The sequence below is a fragment of the Bactrocera oleae genome, chromosome 6, assembly GCF_042242935.1.
Source record: "Bactrocera oleae isolate idBacOlea1 chromosome 6, idBacOlea1, whole genome shotgun sequence".
NCBI classification, from domain to species: domain Eukaryota; kingdom Metazoa; phylum Arthropoda; class Insecta; order Diptera; family Tephritidae; genus Bactrocera; species Bactrocera oleae.
Genome location: NC_091540.1, coordinates 50,786,899 through 50,800,550, shown reverse-complemented (window position 1 = coordinate 50,800,550; position 13,652 = coordinate 50,786,899). Strand labels below are relative to the sequence as shown.

At 32.4% G+C, this 13,652-nt stretch overlaps 3 protein-coding genes across 5 annotated transcripts; 2 read left to right on the top strand and 1 right to left on the bottom strand.

Annotated features, from left to right (window-relative positions):
- The first annotated feature begins 25 nt into the window (after positions 1-25).
- Positions 26-4,776, top strand: Nulp1 (Nuclear localized protein 1). Of its 3 annotated transcripts, none has more exons than XM_070111133.1 (9): positions 26-483; positions 831-1,016; positions 1,249-1,436; positions 1,498-1,814; positions 1,916-2,323; positions 2,388-2,529; positions 2,611-2,934; positions 3,621-3,874; positions 4,111-4,776. In XM_070111133.1, exons 1-9 carry the CDS (start codon positions 334-336, stop codon positions 4,287-4,289), a joined length of 2,148 nt encoding a protein of 715 aa, XP_069967234.1. In that variant the 5' UTR covers positions 26-333; the 3' UTR covers positions 4,290-4,776. The 3 variants fall into 3 exon arrangements, with proteins under 3 accessions (XP_069967234.1, XP_069967235.1, XP_036215057.2); XM_036359164.2 differs by having other exon boundaries at positions 29-483; positions 3,621-3,880; XM_070111134.1 differs by lacking the exon at positions 4,111-4,776 and having other exon boundaries at positions 2,611-3,020; positions 3,621-3,753.
- A 1,023-nt stretch (positions 4,777-5,799) lies between these two features.
- Arp3 (Actin-related protein 3) lies at positions 5,800-8,536 on the bottom strand. The gene is made up of 8 exons (XM_036359165.2): positions 8,308-8,536; positions 7,951-8,131; positions 7,637-7,843; positions 7,463-7,570; positions 6,963-7,254; positions 6,642-6,886; positions 6,497-6,580; positions 5,800-6,427 (listed from the first exon to the last, which is right to left on the bottom strand). Exons 1-8 carry the CDS (start codon positions 8,349-8,351, stop codon positions 6,332-6,334), a joined length of 1,257 nt encoding a protein of 418 aa, XP_036215058.1. The 5' UTR covers positions 8,352-8,536; the 3' UTR covers positions 5,800-6,331.
- A 327-nt stretch (positions 8,537-8,863) lies between these two features.
- Positions 8,864-12,878, top strand: Syx7 (syntaxin 7). Its single transcript, XM_014239437.3, has 6 exons — positions 8,864-9,542; positions 9,606-9,675; positions 9,741-9,885; positions 10,751-11,017; positions 11,080-11,235; positions 11,805-12,878. Exons 1-6 carry the CDS (start codon positions 9,401-9,403, stop codon positions 11,898-11,900), a joined length of 876 nt encoding a protein of 291 aa, XP_014094912.2. The 5' UTR covers positions 8,864-9,400; the 3' UTR covers positions 11,901-12,878.
- The last annotated feature ends 774 nt before the right edge of the window (positions 12,879-13,652 follow it).

The window sequence follows — 13,652 nt, the reverse complement described above, 5'->3', positions numbered from 1 at the left end:
AGAAACACACATAACTTTTTTCGGAACATTTCGTTTTTATCACATCTTTCTTGACGAAGTAAAATAAAGTGTAGAGCTGATGACGAGGTCGCAACAAAATTTTCAAGAATATTGATTTTCTCTCAACATCGGTTGCAATCAAAACACGCAAATTATCTTAACATTGACTTGGACGAGTTTTGTTATGTAGTAGAAGATAAATATACAAATACTTTTGGAAATTAAATTTAAAAAAATTAGTAACAATTAAATCGTATACACAGTTTTAAAAGCGTGTTAATAACAATTTGTGAAGTACCTAGATTTTGAAAAGGCGAAGGCCTAGAGTTTGAAATGTCATCTCGCGCACTTAAGAAATTGCAAAGTGGTATAGAAAAGGATTTAATAATCGATGGCAAAGTTAGCAACGTTGATGATCAACTTAGTGAGGACGATGATGAGCTGGAAACAACACGGGGAAAGCACTTGAATCCCTTTGACCTGGTAAGTAATTATAATAACTCATTGCACAAGCAGATAGAAAAATGGAGCAACTGAATGGTAACAATCGTCAAAGTATAGAGACAAATGACACGCATTCACAACAATTATATGTGACGACAACTAGCAACAGACACCTTTAAGATTAGTCACAGAAACGGATGGAAGCTGCTATTAATACGATATACAAGTGTTGGTGCTAAATATCATTTCTCAAATGTTATATTTTACTCTGACACTATAAAGTGAGGGAAACTTTTTGATGCATATCAATTTTGTTTTTATTTTCGTTCTATATTTTCACATTAACTTTCGAACATAACATTTAAATGCCACCTACATCACACCAGTTGAATCAACAAAGTTTCTCGGAGAGCGAAGTTAAAGAGGATGACAACGAAACGGAGCATGCTTCAACGGCGGCAAATCTACCAAGTGGGGCAGGTGGTGGTGGTGCAGCCAAACAAAAGAAGAAGAAGAAGCGCAAGAAGAAGACAAAGTACACCGGCAACCACATAAGCAGTGAGGATAATGAGGTAAGATAAAGAACAGAAAAGTGTGAATGAATGATTGTTTATTTTGAACTGCCTGCCGTCGTTGCAAACTGATATTACTAGTGCACTAGGTCAAGTAAGCGAGCATAATAAAAATAAAAAGGGATATAAATACAAAAAAATATGAAGTTTTTATATGTGACACTAAAATGTTGAATATTGCTTAGTATTACACAGTCTGAAAATGTACTTTCAATTCAAAAATATATTCTAGCTCACAGATAAATACCTAAGCGATATAGATTCCTTTATCGGCAAAGTAAATGATGCCACAAACCAAAACGAAAATTTGGAACCTCCTAAAATAGAGGTCGATCATTCATTGCTGAGGGTAGAAGTAAGACACTTAAATCCACAAAATGAGATGCGTCGAACATTTGGTAAACGAGTTGTTAAAATTGAGTAAGTATTACTATTTATTTGTTGCCTTCTACATATAAATAATTTTTATTTCTCACTTTAGGAACAAACGTGGCCGTCAAAAATCGACATTGAAGTGTACATACATGGTAACTGCCAAAGATTCATGGCCTCGTATCCCGAAAAACGTTATTTCGATGAAAGCTGTACAGCCACCGGATCAGTTGGCAGGCCCTAGCCGTGCTCACATTAATCCTTTAGAGAAAATTCAATGGTTTGCTTTCGAACACAGCGCATACTATCAGGGAATACAAAATTTATTTTTGCAAGCAGTTGAACGCACTGATTCAGAATTCTTTATTAGTTTGATAAGGCGTTGCCCATATCACGTGGATTCTTTAATACAGCTAAGTGAATTATGTAAGTGATAAGCGAATATGAAAATTTTATGCACAAACGTATAAACTTTATATAAAAATCATATATATATATATATTTATCTATAATAATTCCATGTATAGGTAAAATGACAGAGAACTATAGCTTAGCAGCTGAACTTATTGAGCGAGCCGTACTTGTGCTAGAGTACTCACTACATCCTTGTTTCAGTTTGACATCGGGCAATTGTCGCCTTGATTACCGTCGTCAAGAAAATCGAGCATTCTTTATTACGCTGTTTAAATATTCGCAATATTTGGAAGCTCGTGCTTGTTGTCGCACCGCTTTTGAAATTTCCAAGTTAATATTGAATATGAATCCGAAAGTTGATCCGCTTGCTATTGTACTGATTATTGACTACTATGCTTTGCGTAGCAAGCAATATGCATGGCTTATAAAATTCTACGAGGAATATGATGTCGCGCGCAACTTATCTCAGTTACCAAATATGGCATACTCATATGCTTTGGCATTATTTTGCCAATCAGGAGGTGGATATAATTTTTCATCCATAAATATTTTGTACTAATAATTAAATTTTTACATTTCTAATAGATTGTGAAAAATCAAATAAAGCTTTGCAGTATGCACTATTAATGTTTCCTGGAGTGCTGCGTATGCTTCTGGATGAATTATCTGTACAGACAGATATGCGTGTAATAACATCATCTTACTTTAACTCTTCGATATCTAGCAGGTAAATTTGATAATTTTTATTAACATAACCTTGTATAAATTGTAATAATTCCTGTACTCTCTCTCCCTCGCTATTTCATAGCCAATCACCTTCACTGCATCAGCTTGTGTCATTATACGTCTGTCGAGCCAAAGTGGTGTGGCGTGTGGATAATATGTTGCCTTGGTTGGAGCATAATGTTAATGCAGTTTTGGATCTAGTTGATAAAAAGGATGAAATAATTAACGATTACAATAAGAAGCGTGCTGTGCGTTATGTCTCGCCGCCACGCCCCATTTTACGTCATGTGATACTATCGGATTATAAGGAAAAAGTACCATTAGCTCCATTCCTCAGCGCGGAGAAGGATCCGATAATGATGTATGACCCTTTGCCGCCACTGGACTCGATGAACTGCTATGAGCGGTATACACAAGAACAATTGGATAAATCCTTATCATAATGCAAAGTTTAGATACAATGCTTGTGCGGTATTTAAACTTTGTACACAAGTAATGTTAGACTTTGTATACTATGTACAGTACAGTATAGTAAAGATGTACAGTTACATAAAACTAAATAGAAATACTTTTTGATTTGCCATAGTTTAAAATTAATGTAATCAATTCGGAACAAATCTGAAAATAATGGATTCAAAACAACAACAAAAAACTAGACATAAGCACACAATTTTTAAATTATTGAATTTATTTATTTTATTTTAATCCGACATTTGACAAATAACGAAATAAATAATTATACAATTACATTTATAATTTGGTTTGCAACATATCCTTAAAAAATATTAATATTTTTACTGTTGCACCATTGACATTTTGTATTTCGGCAATATGACTTTGTATTATCTTTACGTATACATTGTGATTAACATTCTTTTTAAGTCAAACTCTAGTATCTTAATGTACATCGTGCCTGCGCCAACAAAAGGAGTTTTGTGATTATTATCAATTTATCTCCTTTTGCTTTCATTTAAATTAAACAAAAACTGTAGTTCTTTTGTTCGTCTGAAAACATATAAAAACATGCACACTGTTTTTGTTAGCGCAGCGACTTTCATTGAAATAGTTATTGATAATATTCTTATATTATAGAAAATCATCGTCTAGCAGCCCAACAACTGGTCCAAATCGATCGGTTCTCATGTTTTTTGAATCGCTGATGCCGACCTTCAATTTAAATAATCGTGGTGGTGAGCAACAGCAACAAAATGCCGCAGTAGAAGCTGTGGCCGAACGTGCTCATGCTTTGCCCGCACCACAAGCCAATTTAGGTCATGATGATGATGAAGTAGCGCAGGTGGATCGCCATCTTCAAGCATTGAATGCGAATTTGGAAAATGCCGCAGGTGAAGGTGTGTTAATTGCAAAACAAAAAAAAAATTGAAGTTTTCATAGAGTAAAATATAGCAGATATATATAGATATCAACTCATTGGCATGCCTAATATGAAGGAAAGCTTATTTTTCAAATAACGGAAAACTTTAACATTATAATTAGAAACAGAAAATGTGTTTTTATTACATAATTAATCACACATTTCGAAATGCTTCAAAATATTAATCTATCTTTTCAATTATTTTAGATCCTGTCGCCAATCCTGAAGGTGGCGCTTCGTATCGAGAACTCACACAATCGCTGACAAATATCGTAGATGCTATGCGTGATTTTTTGCAAAATTTCCGTATTGTCGAGCCCATGCAGACGGCTGATGGTGAAGAAAATGGCAGTTCCGAAGAAGACACTAGTGATTACTTTGATTGAATTGATGTGTCGCGCCTTTACTTCTTTTCCCTTTAATTTTCTACTTTTCTGTTAAAATTCTTACTACAATTCCCCTTCAATTCAATTCTAATCAAAAACTTTACTTCAATTCACTTCTATCAAAGTTTATAAAAATCAAGCGGAGAACAACCTCTTAAACGCAGAACAAATACCCGTCGAATGGAAAAGCCTTTTGGAACTTACTTTTTATAAAGTATATAAACTAGAAAAAGAATTTAAATTTGATAAAAAGAAAAATTATGAACAAAAATTGTTTATAACTAAACAAATTTAATACTTTAATAGGAAAGGAAGAGAAGTAACATTTAATGTAATCGCACTTTTACTTGATAGTACACATGCGTGCGCTAAAGTACACAAAGAAATATGCATAAATCAATGGCTTTTAGAAATATATGTAAAAGAAAAATAAATGAATTACTGTTAACAAATATAAATACATTTTAATTATAAACTCGCAAACAAATTTATGTGTGTTCTCTAATCTTAACGTCAGCACCACCAATTTATTGACTTTATTACAACACTTTTAATAACTATTCATATACATACAACATACAAACATACATAATTATTCTATTTATGTGAAGAATTTAAAATTGCAATTTAATTCAATTGCTGTCACTTTGACATATTATAAACAGCTAAATAACATGAAATAAGTGTACTGTTATTGCAAAATTGCATTCGAAAGAAAATTGTGTGAAGCGGCGCTCAAAGAAATAGCGAGTGACGTTTATAATTGACGAAATCTCTTTTCGTCCTGTTTTCTAACTAAAATTTGTTAAGGTAATATCATAACATCAAATTTGAATAAAAATAAATACTAACCCCCCCAAAAATATATTTTTATTTACGTGGAGAAATCGACTCTGTATTTCGGTTCTGGTTTGTCAAGCCCTAAAAGCTTAGCAGCTTTTCTTGAACGATTCAGAGGATGCTGCATGCCTGTTTTGGCCTACAAGGACACTGAAGGCCTGAAGAAATCAGTATTTTCAAAAAATCCATGCTGGGACATAATTGTTGGCATTCAAGTTATTATGTTTATTATATTATCAACGACATCTTGTTTAGGAATTCTCAAAACAAATCGTTTTAAATTTATTGCACTAACTTTTCCTTTGACTTCAGTTTACAGTAAGCAACGGAATATAGCATAACTATACAAACCGTTGTATTATGGAATTAAATAAATCACAATTGAATAAATGAAACTTGCATTTTTATTTCACATTGATTTTATTTAATTCTCTTAAAGAATCACATTCTTCACACAATATATTTTTTTCAGTGTATTCGCACATTTCTATTCATTAATAGTTTTTATTCAATTTAATTGTAATTGGCCAAAATGTTAAATATTTAGTTATATACTTTCTCGTACTATATTGTTTCACTTTTTCATAGCTGATCATAAAAATGAAAATTTAGGTTAATAATAGAATAACATACACTTGCAACGCTTGCATAAGTAATGCAAATAATGCAATTAAATATAATAGTTTATTAACTTCGTAGAAAAAATGAACATTCAACTCAATTGCAACACTTGCACTTGCGCTCAGCAGCTGAAAGAGCGTAAATACATATGTATGTGTATAAAAGTGCCAACATTACAATAAATGCGTCGGCACTATTCAAATAATTATCTTTTATGTCATTATAATAAGCAATAATAAGACTTTTCTAATTATAATAATACGACAAAAAATGCGGCTTGATCATTAGTTATTGACTTTAAGTATTACATACGACGAGTTACATTACAACTTAGCAACATTACACAGATATATTTCATTGTATTACGAAGATTTACACATAACATTTCATCCGTAAAAAAAAGTTGATGTGTGCGTTAATCTCAACTTGATCTGGCTAACCGTTGTGAGTTTTCGTAAACGATGCCAAATTGCACGTACGACGTACTTAAAACGAAATTTTAAAATAAGTGGAATTTTATAAATTGCATAGTAGGTAGAGGTGGAAAACAATTCTGCGAGCACAGTCTGATTCATATATGATTATGTCATGGTGCCAAATACAGGATTATGACGACAAATTCCTGGACCATATTCCTCATAAGCAGCCTTTGTGTGGCACACTTGATAAAACTCAGGCTGTAAGTTAAAAAAGAAGCATATGAGCATAGACAAGCCTTATATGTGTTAGCAATAAAGAAAAATTACCGTGGATGCCAACATGCTGCCGCCAAACCACACGGCATATCGCTGCATATGATGTGTTATGACTTGAACATCGATTGGTTTTGGCTAAAAATAGGAAAAGTGTCATAGAAGTATTATGTTTTATGAAATTTTCAGCTATATATACCTTAATGCGGCCTTCTGATAAGTTTTCGCTGATTCGGAGGCGTGTGTCAACGGATCGTTTAATATCACGCTGTAAACGACGTCCGAAATCTTTGAACATTGTCGAACCGCCGCTCAATACTATATTATTGTATAGGGGTCGTCGTACATCAATCGGGCAATTTTGTATGACATTGTCTACGATTTCTGATAGTGGTGTGGTGAAATCGGGGTTTGAAAACTCGGGATGGAAGAAAATCTCAGGTCCTATCATATGTACAAAAAAATTATATATTAATGTCAAATTGACCATTTATAAATATATGTAACATATATTGCATACCTAAGAAACGTTCGTAGCCTACATCGACACTGAATGGATTCTTGGTGACCGCGTTAGTACCCGTATAGTTGCGTATCCATTTGCCCGGCTCCGTATCATATTTGGCAAATTCTTTGGCAATGTCTGGACAAATATAACAGTGCTTCTCCTTAATCGCTTTGGCAGTTTCTAAACTTTGCTCAGGCGGTATGCCTACTTCACGTTCGCGCAATAAACTCTGTATGAACGAGGTGATATTGCGACCAGCAATGGGAATATGTTTAATACAAGAACCAATTACGTAGCCCTCAGCCTGAAAAGTATTAAATATACGAAAAAATTATACCTTAAAGTTTCAATTGTGTATAGCAACTTTTTCCATTAACAATACAATAAATATTGACATATAGAACGTTCAAATCGAATGCTATTTTGCTCAGATAAGATAAAGGCACTAATACAATAAGTCGCTGTTAGCAATTGAACGACCATAGCTACATATATATCATTTGAACACATACCACAGGTATAACGTGTGTTACACCATCACCGCTATCGACAACAATGCCTGTTAGTGTGCGTCCTTCTACAGGCCTGGCGGCCCAACTCGCGGCCAAGGCAAGTACAGCCTAGAAAAAATCAAATATGCATTCATATATGACCACATTTCCTTTTCTTGCAAAACATATACACACCTGCACAGCGATATAGAGACCAGGAACATTAAATGTTTCAAACATAATCTCAGCGGTATATTCGCGATTCTCTGGTGTATTGAGCGGCGGTTCAGTTAGCAAAAAATGATGATCTTCCGGTTCTGCACGCAGATATTTAAAAATGCACTGCTCCAGAAAACGTTCCATCAAGTCCCAGTCTTCCACCAATCCATGACGCACTGGGTACTGTAAGCGAAGTTAACATTATTAAATTAATGAATTCTTTGTAGTGTTATCTCAAATGGTGCTATTAGTCATCATTAGTCATTGCGTTAATTTTTTTTTTTACTTGCCTTAACTGAGTATCCGGTAGCATCGAATGCTTCGTCGCCAATAAAGAAATCTAAATCCTCAACACCTTTCGTTATTCTCCGGGTGTTAGTGTCACCAACTCGCGCTGTCTCCTTAATTGCAATGGCCGAGGGAATAATAAATTGCGGCTCTTTGTTGCCCGCATACCCCAACTTTGTATAGCTGTAAAATGGAATTTTTTTAATTTATGAGAAATGTGCGAAATATGGAGTATATTTGCATGTTTTTTTTCTTTTTTACATCGCTTTGGTGGGGGCCGCTTGTACACCACTAAGTACACATACAGTGATCAATGAACCAGCGACCTCCTTTTTTGCAGCAAATGTTCGCTCACTCACCCTGTGCCAACATCGATCACACAAGCCGGTAGACGTCCTGCCATTATGCTGTTACTTTAATCTTTAAATTTTACACTTTCTCAAATAACTTTAACAGTTTTTTATAATCTAACGCATTAATCTAATAGTAAAATTTATGTTTTTCAACCACACCTTATTTCTTGTTCAACGCACTTTTCCTTCTTTTATCGAGAAACGAAAAAAAATCGCTGACATTTAATGATTCTGTCAATGCGTCACGATGACAATTGACAACGAATGGGAAAAAACAAATATAACAGTTTGAAAGCATTGCCAGAAGACTTTGAATTGGGGAGGAAAATATTTTATTTGCAAAATATAAGTACAAATATTAACTAAATCTATATTTAAGCATTACAAAAGTTTGTTTTTCTACAAGTTATTTTTTAAAAAGGGTACAAGTAAATTTAACACAACAATTTATCGAAATTATATGTATTTTAATTAGGTATTATTTGTTACGAATTATTGGACTAGGTGTAATGGTATCTCTATTCAAAATTGACAGTAGGCAGTTGACGAAGTTTTTTGCAAAGAAAATAAAAAGTTTTATCATCTGTAAAAAATTGAAACTTGAATATAATAGACAGTGATTCACTTTTATATTGAATTTATTGCAAATATAAAGTTAATTGAACTTGTAAATGCAGCAAATTGTAGATGCGTTGCAAAATAAATAAAGATTATTCAATATTTGGCATTGATTGTTAAAAGTTAGGGCTTAAAAGACAGCAGTAGCATAGTACCAGTGGTCGTATGATACCAAAAAGCAAAAACATATAGAAAGTGGGCGACGTAAGTGGTCTTGAAGGAAATACCCCCACCATAATTGAATTTTGTACAACAAAGAAAGGTGTGTGCGACGTAATATTGTGAGGTGTAATTATAAAAAGCATAACTGCTTTAAATAGCTTATCTGTACACCACAAAAGGAACAGCAATAAAGAAATAAAGACAAGGCTTCCATTCAAACAAAACAAGCAAGCAATTTTTGTTTCGTACGCGCTTACATATAATATTCATTGCATTGCTGGTCAACTAACACTCAACCACAGTGTCTACTTACGAGAGCATGGATTTGCAGCATATGGAGAATGGCATCAGTGGCGGTGGCCACGGTGCTGTTGCTGGTCAAACTGCTGGTTTCAGTGAAACCGACTTTCAACGACTTGCCCAAACTATTGCAACAAGCATACAAAAAATATTACAAAATGGTAAATATAACGTATAAATTTTTTGGAGTAAATTTGTAATTAATGTGTGTAAACAAATTGCAGTGTCTACCATGCAACGTATGGTCAACCAATTTAATACCCCACAGGATTCACCCGATTTGAAGAAACAGCTGTGAGTTTACCAAATTACTTTAACAACAGTTTATAAATTTAATATTTTTCTTTATTTTAATGTAGACATCAAATAATGACCTACACGCATCAGCTGGTTTCGGATACAAATAATCACTTAAAAGAGGTGGATAAGTGCAAAGAACGTCATTTAAAAATACAACGTGATCGTTTGGTTGACGAATTCACTGCTGCTTTAACAGCATTTCAGGTAAAAGCAATGTACATATGTATGCTAGCAAGAAGCACACGAAGCAGTTGCTCATATTGCATATACTTATTAAAAAAGCAAATATGGTTTCATTGTTTTCAACGTTTGTGTTTATGCTTATTATCGCTTTTTTCCTGTACTTGGTCTTCATTACTCATTCACTATCTGTTTTAACTTAATTCGCTGCTATCTTTATTGTGTGTTTTATATATTGGCGATAATTATTATACTAATAAACAAATAAATTATTTCATTAGACCATAGTTTATTCACATGAGAGAACATCGAAAAATGTAACTTCGTAAATAAAAATACACCACACAATAGAGGAAAAAACCAGAAATTTTTTTTTAGAATTTACATTATATCACGTTTGTGTTCTAGCATTTTAATTATCTTTTGAAAAGGAAAGCTTATTTTTAACAAAATATCAACATAGTTAAGCTATTTTTGTCTTATTTGTATTAAATTGCTATTAGTTTTAGTCCTTTACCATACCGCGTTTTAATTTGAAAAATATTTTTTCCATTTGTTACTCCAATTTTAAAATTTAAAAATATGTTCTCAATTTTCAATCGAAGATGTTTGGAATCAAAAATCATAATTTATTATTATAAATAAAATTAAATTTTTAATCCCAAAAAACTTGCTCTAATTACCTTTCGTCGTCATAATTTAGATCTTATAAGAAATCAGTACATACAACAACAAAAACATGTTTTATATATTATATATTTTCAGACATTAGCCATATGGTTATCTGAAAAAAAATTGTTACAAGTTTTTTTTTTGAATTTTAAATAAATAATTCGATATATAATTGTTTTTAATATAAATTAACTAAAATCATTTATAAATCTTAAAGGGCGTACAACGTAAGACGGTCGATATCGAAAAGAATGCTGTACGACAAGCACGTGCACACAGCTATAATATTAGTAAACCACCGGGCACGAATAGCAGCAGTGGCAGTGGCGGTGGCGGTACCAGTGGCAGCAACAATAGCGGTTCATTCTTCGAGGATAATTTTTTCAATCGTAAATCGAATCAATCACAGCAACAAACACAAATGCAGGAAGAAATCGATTTGCAAGCGCTGGAAGAGCAAGAGCGACAAATACGTGAACTGGAGGTAAATGAAAAAATAAAGCAGAAAATTTCAACTTATAATTTATACTAACTTATATTATACAGGAAAATATTGTAGGCGTAAATGAGATTTACAAGAAACTGGGTGCTATGGTATACGAACAAGGTCTAACCGTCGACTCGATCGAATCGTCTGTGGAGCAGACTAGTGTATTTGTATCACAGGGTGCTGATAATCTGCGTAAAGCCAGTTCGTATAAAGTAAGTCAGTGGTTGCACCTATCGCTGAACAGGATATATTAAGTTTGCCACGAAGTATGTAACACCCAGAAAGTAGCGTCGGAGACACTATAAAATATATATATCAGTGGTCAACATGTTGAGCTAAGTCGATTTAGCCATGCCCGTTTGTCTCTTCATCTGTCTGTATATATGCGAACAAGTCTCTTAGTTTTTTTGATATCGATCTAAAATTTTGAACCATCCTCTTTTCGCCATGAAGCTGCTAATTTGTCGGAACCGCCGATATCGGATCACTATAGCTGTAATACAAACTGTAGGATCAAAATTAAGATAAAAATTCAGAAACTCTTTTATTTGAAAAGATATCTTCACCAAATTTGGCATGCGCTATTGTTGAAAGTGCAATCTCGGAACAAATTGGCATATAGCATATAGCTGCTATATAATAATATAAAAATCATGCTTTTGTATGGAAACTTTTGTATCTGTTAAGGTTATTAGAGCTTAGGTGCAACAAAAGTTAACGTGTTTTCTTTTTTTTTTAGTAAAGATTTGAAAATAATATTTTTTGTTTTTACCAATTTCAGAACAAACTGCGCAAGAAGAAGCTCATATTGATCGGCGTTCTCTCGGTAATACTTTTTATCATCGTTATGATACTTGTATTCGAGTTTAAAAAATAATTGCAAATGTGAACGAAAGAAAATATTTTTTGCTGGCAATGTGTTTTTGTTTTTGCATTCTATCACACGCTGCTGCAAAGTTGCAATTAAAGTTTGTTTCGAACTTCAACATACATACATATATTTAATAGTTCAGGTGATATTTGAAAGCAAGAACTTTCCGTGGAAGTCTAAATATATTTATAATAATCGATTAGAACTTATTGAAGTAGACGAAAAAGAAATCGTAAGTGTTGAAGAAGGCGCAACCATTGTCAGTTCGCCAATTTGTACAAAATATGTATAGTATATGTATGTTTTCCAGTTTGAAATGGGTTGCATCACTTAATTTGCCACTGAAAACAACAATAAAAATGAAAAATTTCGAAAACGAGACCAAAAATTAAAAAAAAAAAAATTAAATATTAACAATGTACATTCTCATTTAAAAAAATCACTTTGTGGCGGTCGATATTTATATACTATATATGTATAATATTATATTGTATTATTTAACCTTAATATATAAATTTATACTTTTATGCAAAAAATTATATACATATTTATTAACTCATTTAAAATATATGAGGCACTTAGATTTGTATGAACTTCAAATACGTTCGTATCTGTATGTATATGAAATTGTAGTGTGTAATTGTTAAGCAGACAACACGCTTTGAGCTAAATGGCCGAACGCTTTTAATATTTATCCATTGCACTGTGCTACACAATTCTTGTTTTCTCAAATTTCTACAAAATTTATTTAATCAATTTGATAGTTATTATGTAATTTGTTGCTGCATTCGATTTGTTTACATTTTGTTCAGACTTAAAAAGTAAATTATTGCTTGCTATTGCAATGAAAGAGAAAGCAGTTATTTTTATTTGGTTGGGAATGGCAAAATATGTATTAATACAAGAGATAAAATACAAAAAATACTTACGAACCAACTAAAAGAAATGATGTGGACACAAATAAATGCGTATAATAAAATGTAATTTCTCGTTTGTTTGTAAGGGAAACGTTTTGGAATCAGGGTTGCAATAATGCAAATAATAAATTTAACTAACATTGAATTAAATTTTTTATTTAAAAAAAATAATAATTTTAATGCGGCATCGAATTAAAAAATATATATAAAAAAATTAAATCCCAGATACCGGATTAGCAAATAAAAAGGAAAAATTTTAATTTCAAGCAGATTAAGAAAATAATTTGTTTTAGAATTGACATTTTTTCACACTCATTCAAAGCAAAAAACAAATATACAAATTTTAATCCCAAACATCTTGGATTAAAAAACCAAAATTTAATTTTTCTTCTTTGTCAGTACATTATGTATGTATGTATATCATTAATTTAAAGTGTAAACAATAATAATTGTTTTCATTCAAATATGTCGAACTTTGTGTTTGAAAAAGTGTTTTTGCTGGGAGTTTTTCATTACTTTTACATGAAGAAAATTTCAGCCAAAGCCCAATTTTGCTCGTACTTCCACCACGATTTCGTCTGATTGGCTTATCTGAAACAAAAGATTAGCGTCGTTTTAATCTGTAAGCCTAGATGCACGGAATGGACTATTAGCTAGTATATATACTAAAAATTGGACTTTTGGTAGACATTTGAAAAAAAAAGTTGCGAATTGTCCCTTATTTTATTTTTTACTATAAAAAATCGAAAATTTGGGAAAAAGTTCATACCAAGCGTGTGTGCCGTTTTTGAGATACAATAGAGGAAAGTTTGAAAAACACAGTTTTGAGAAAAACGCGTTT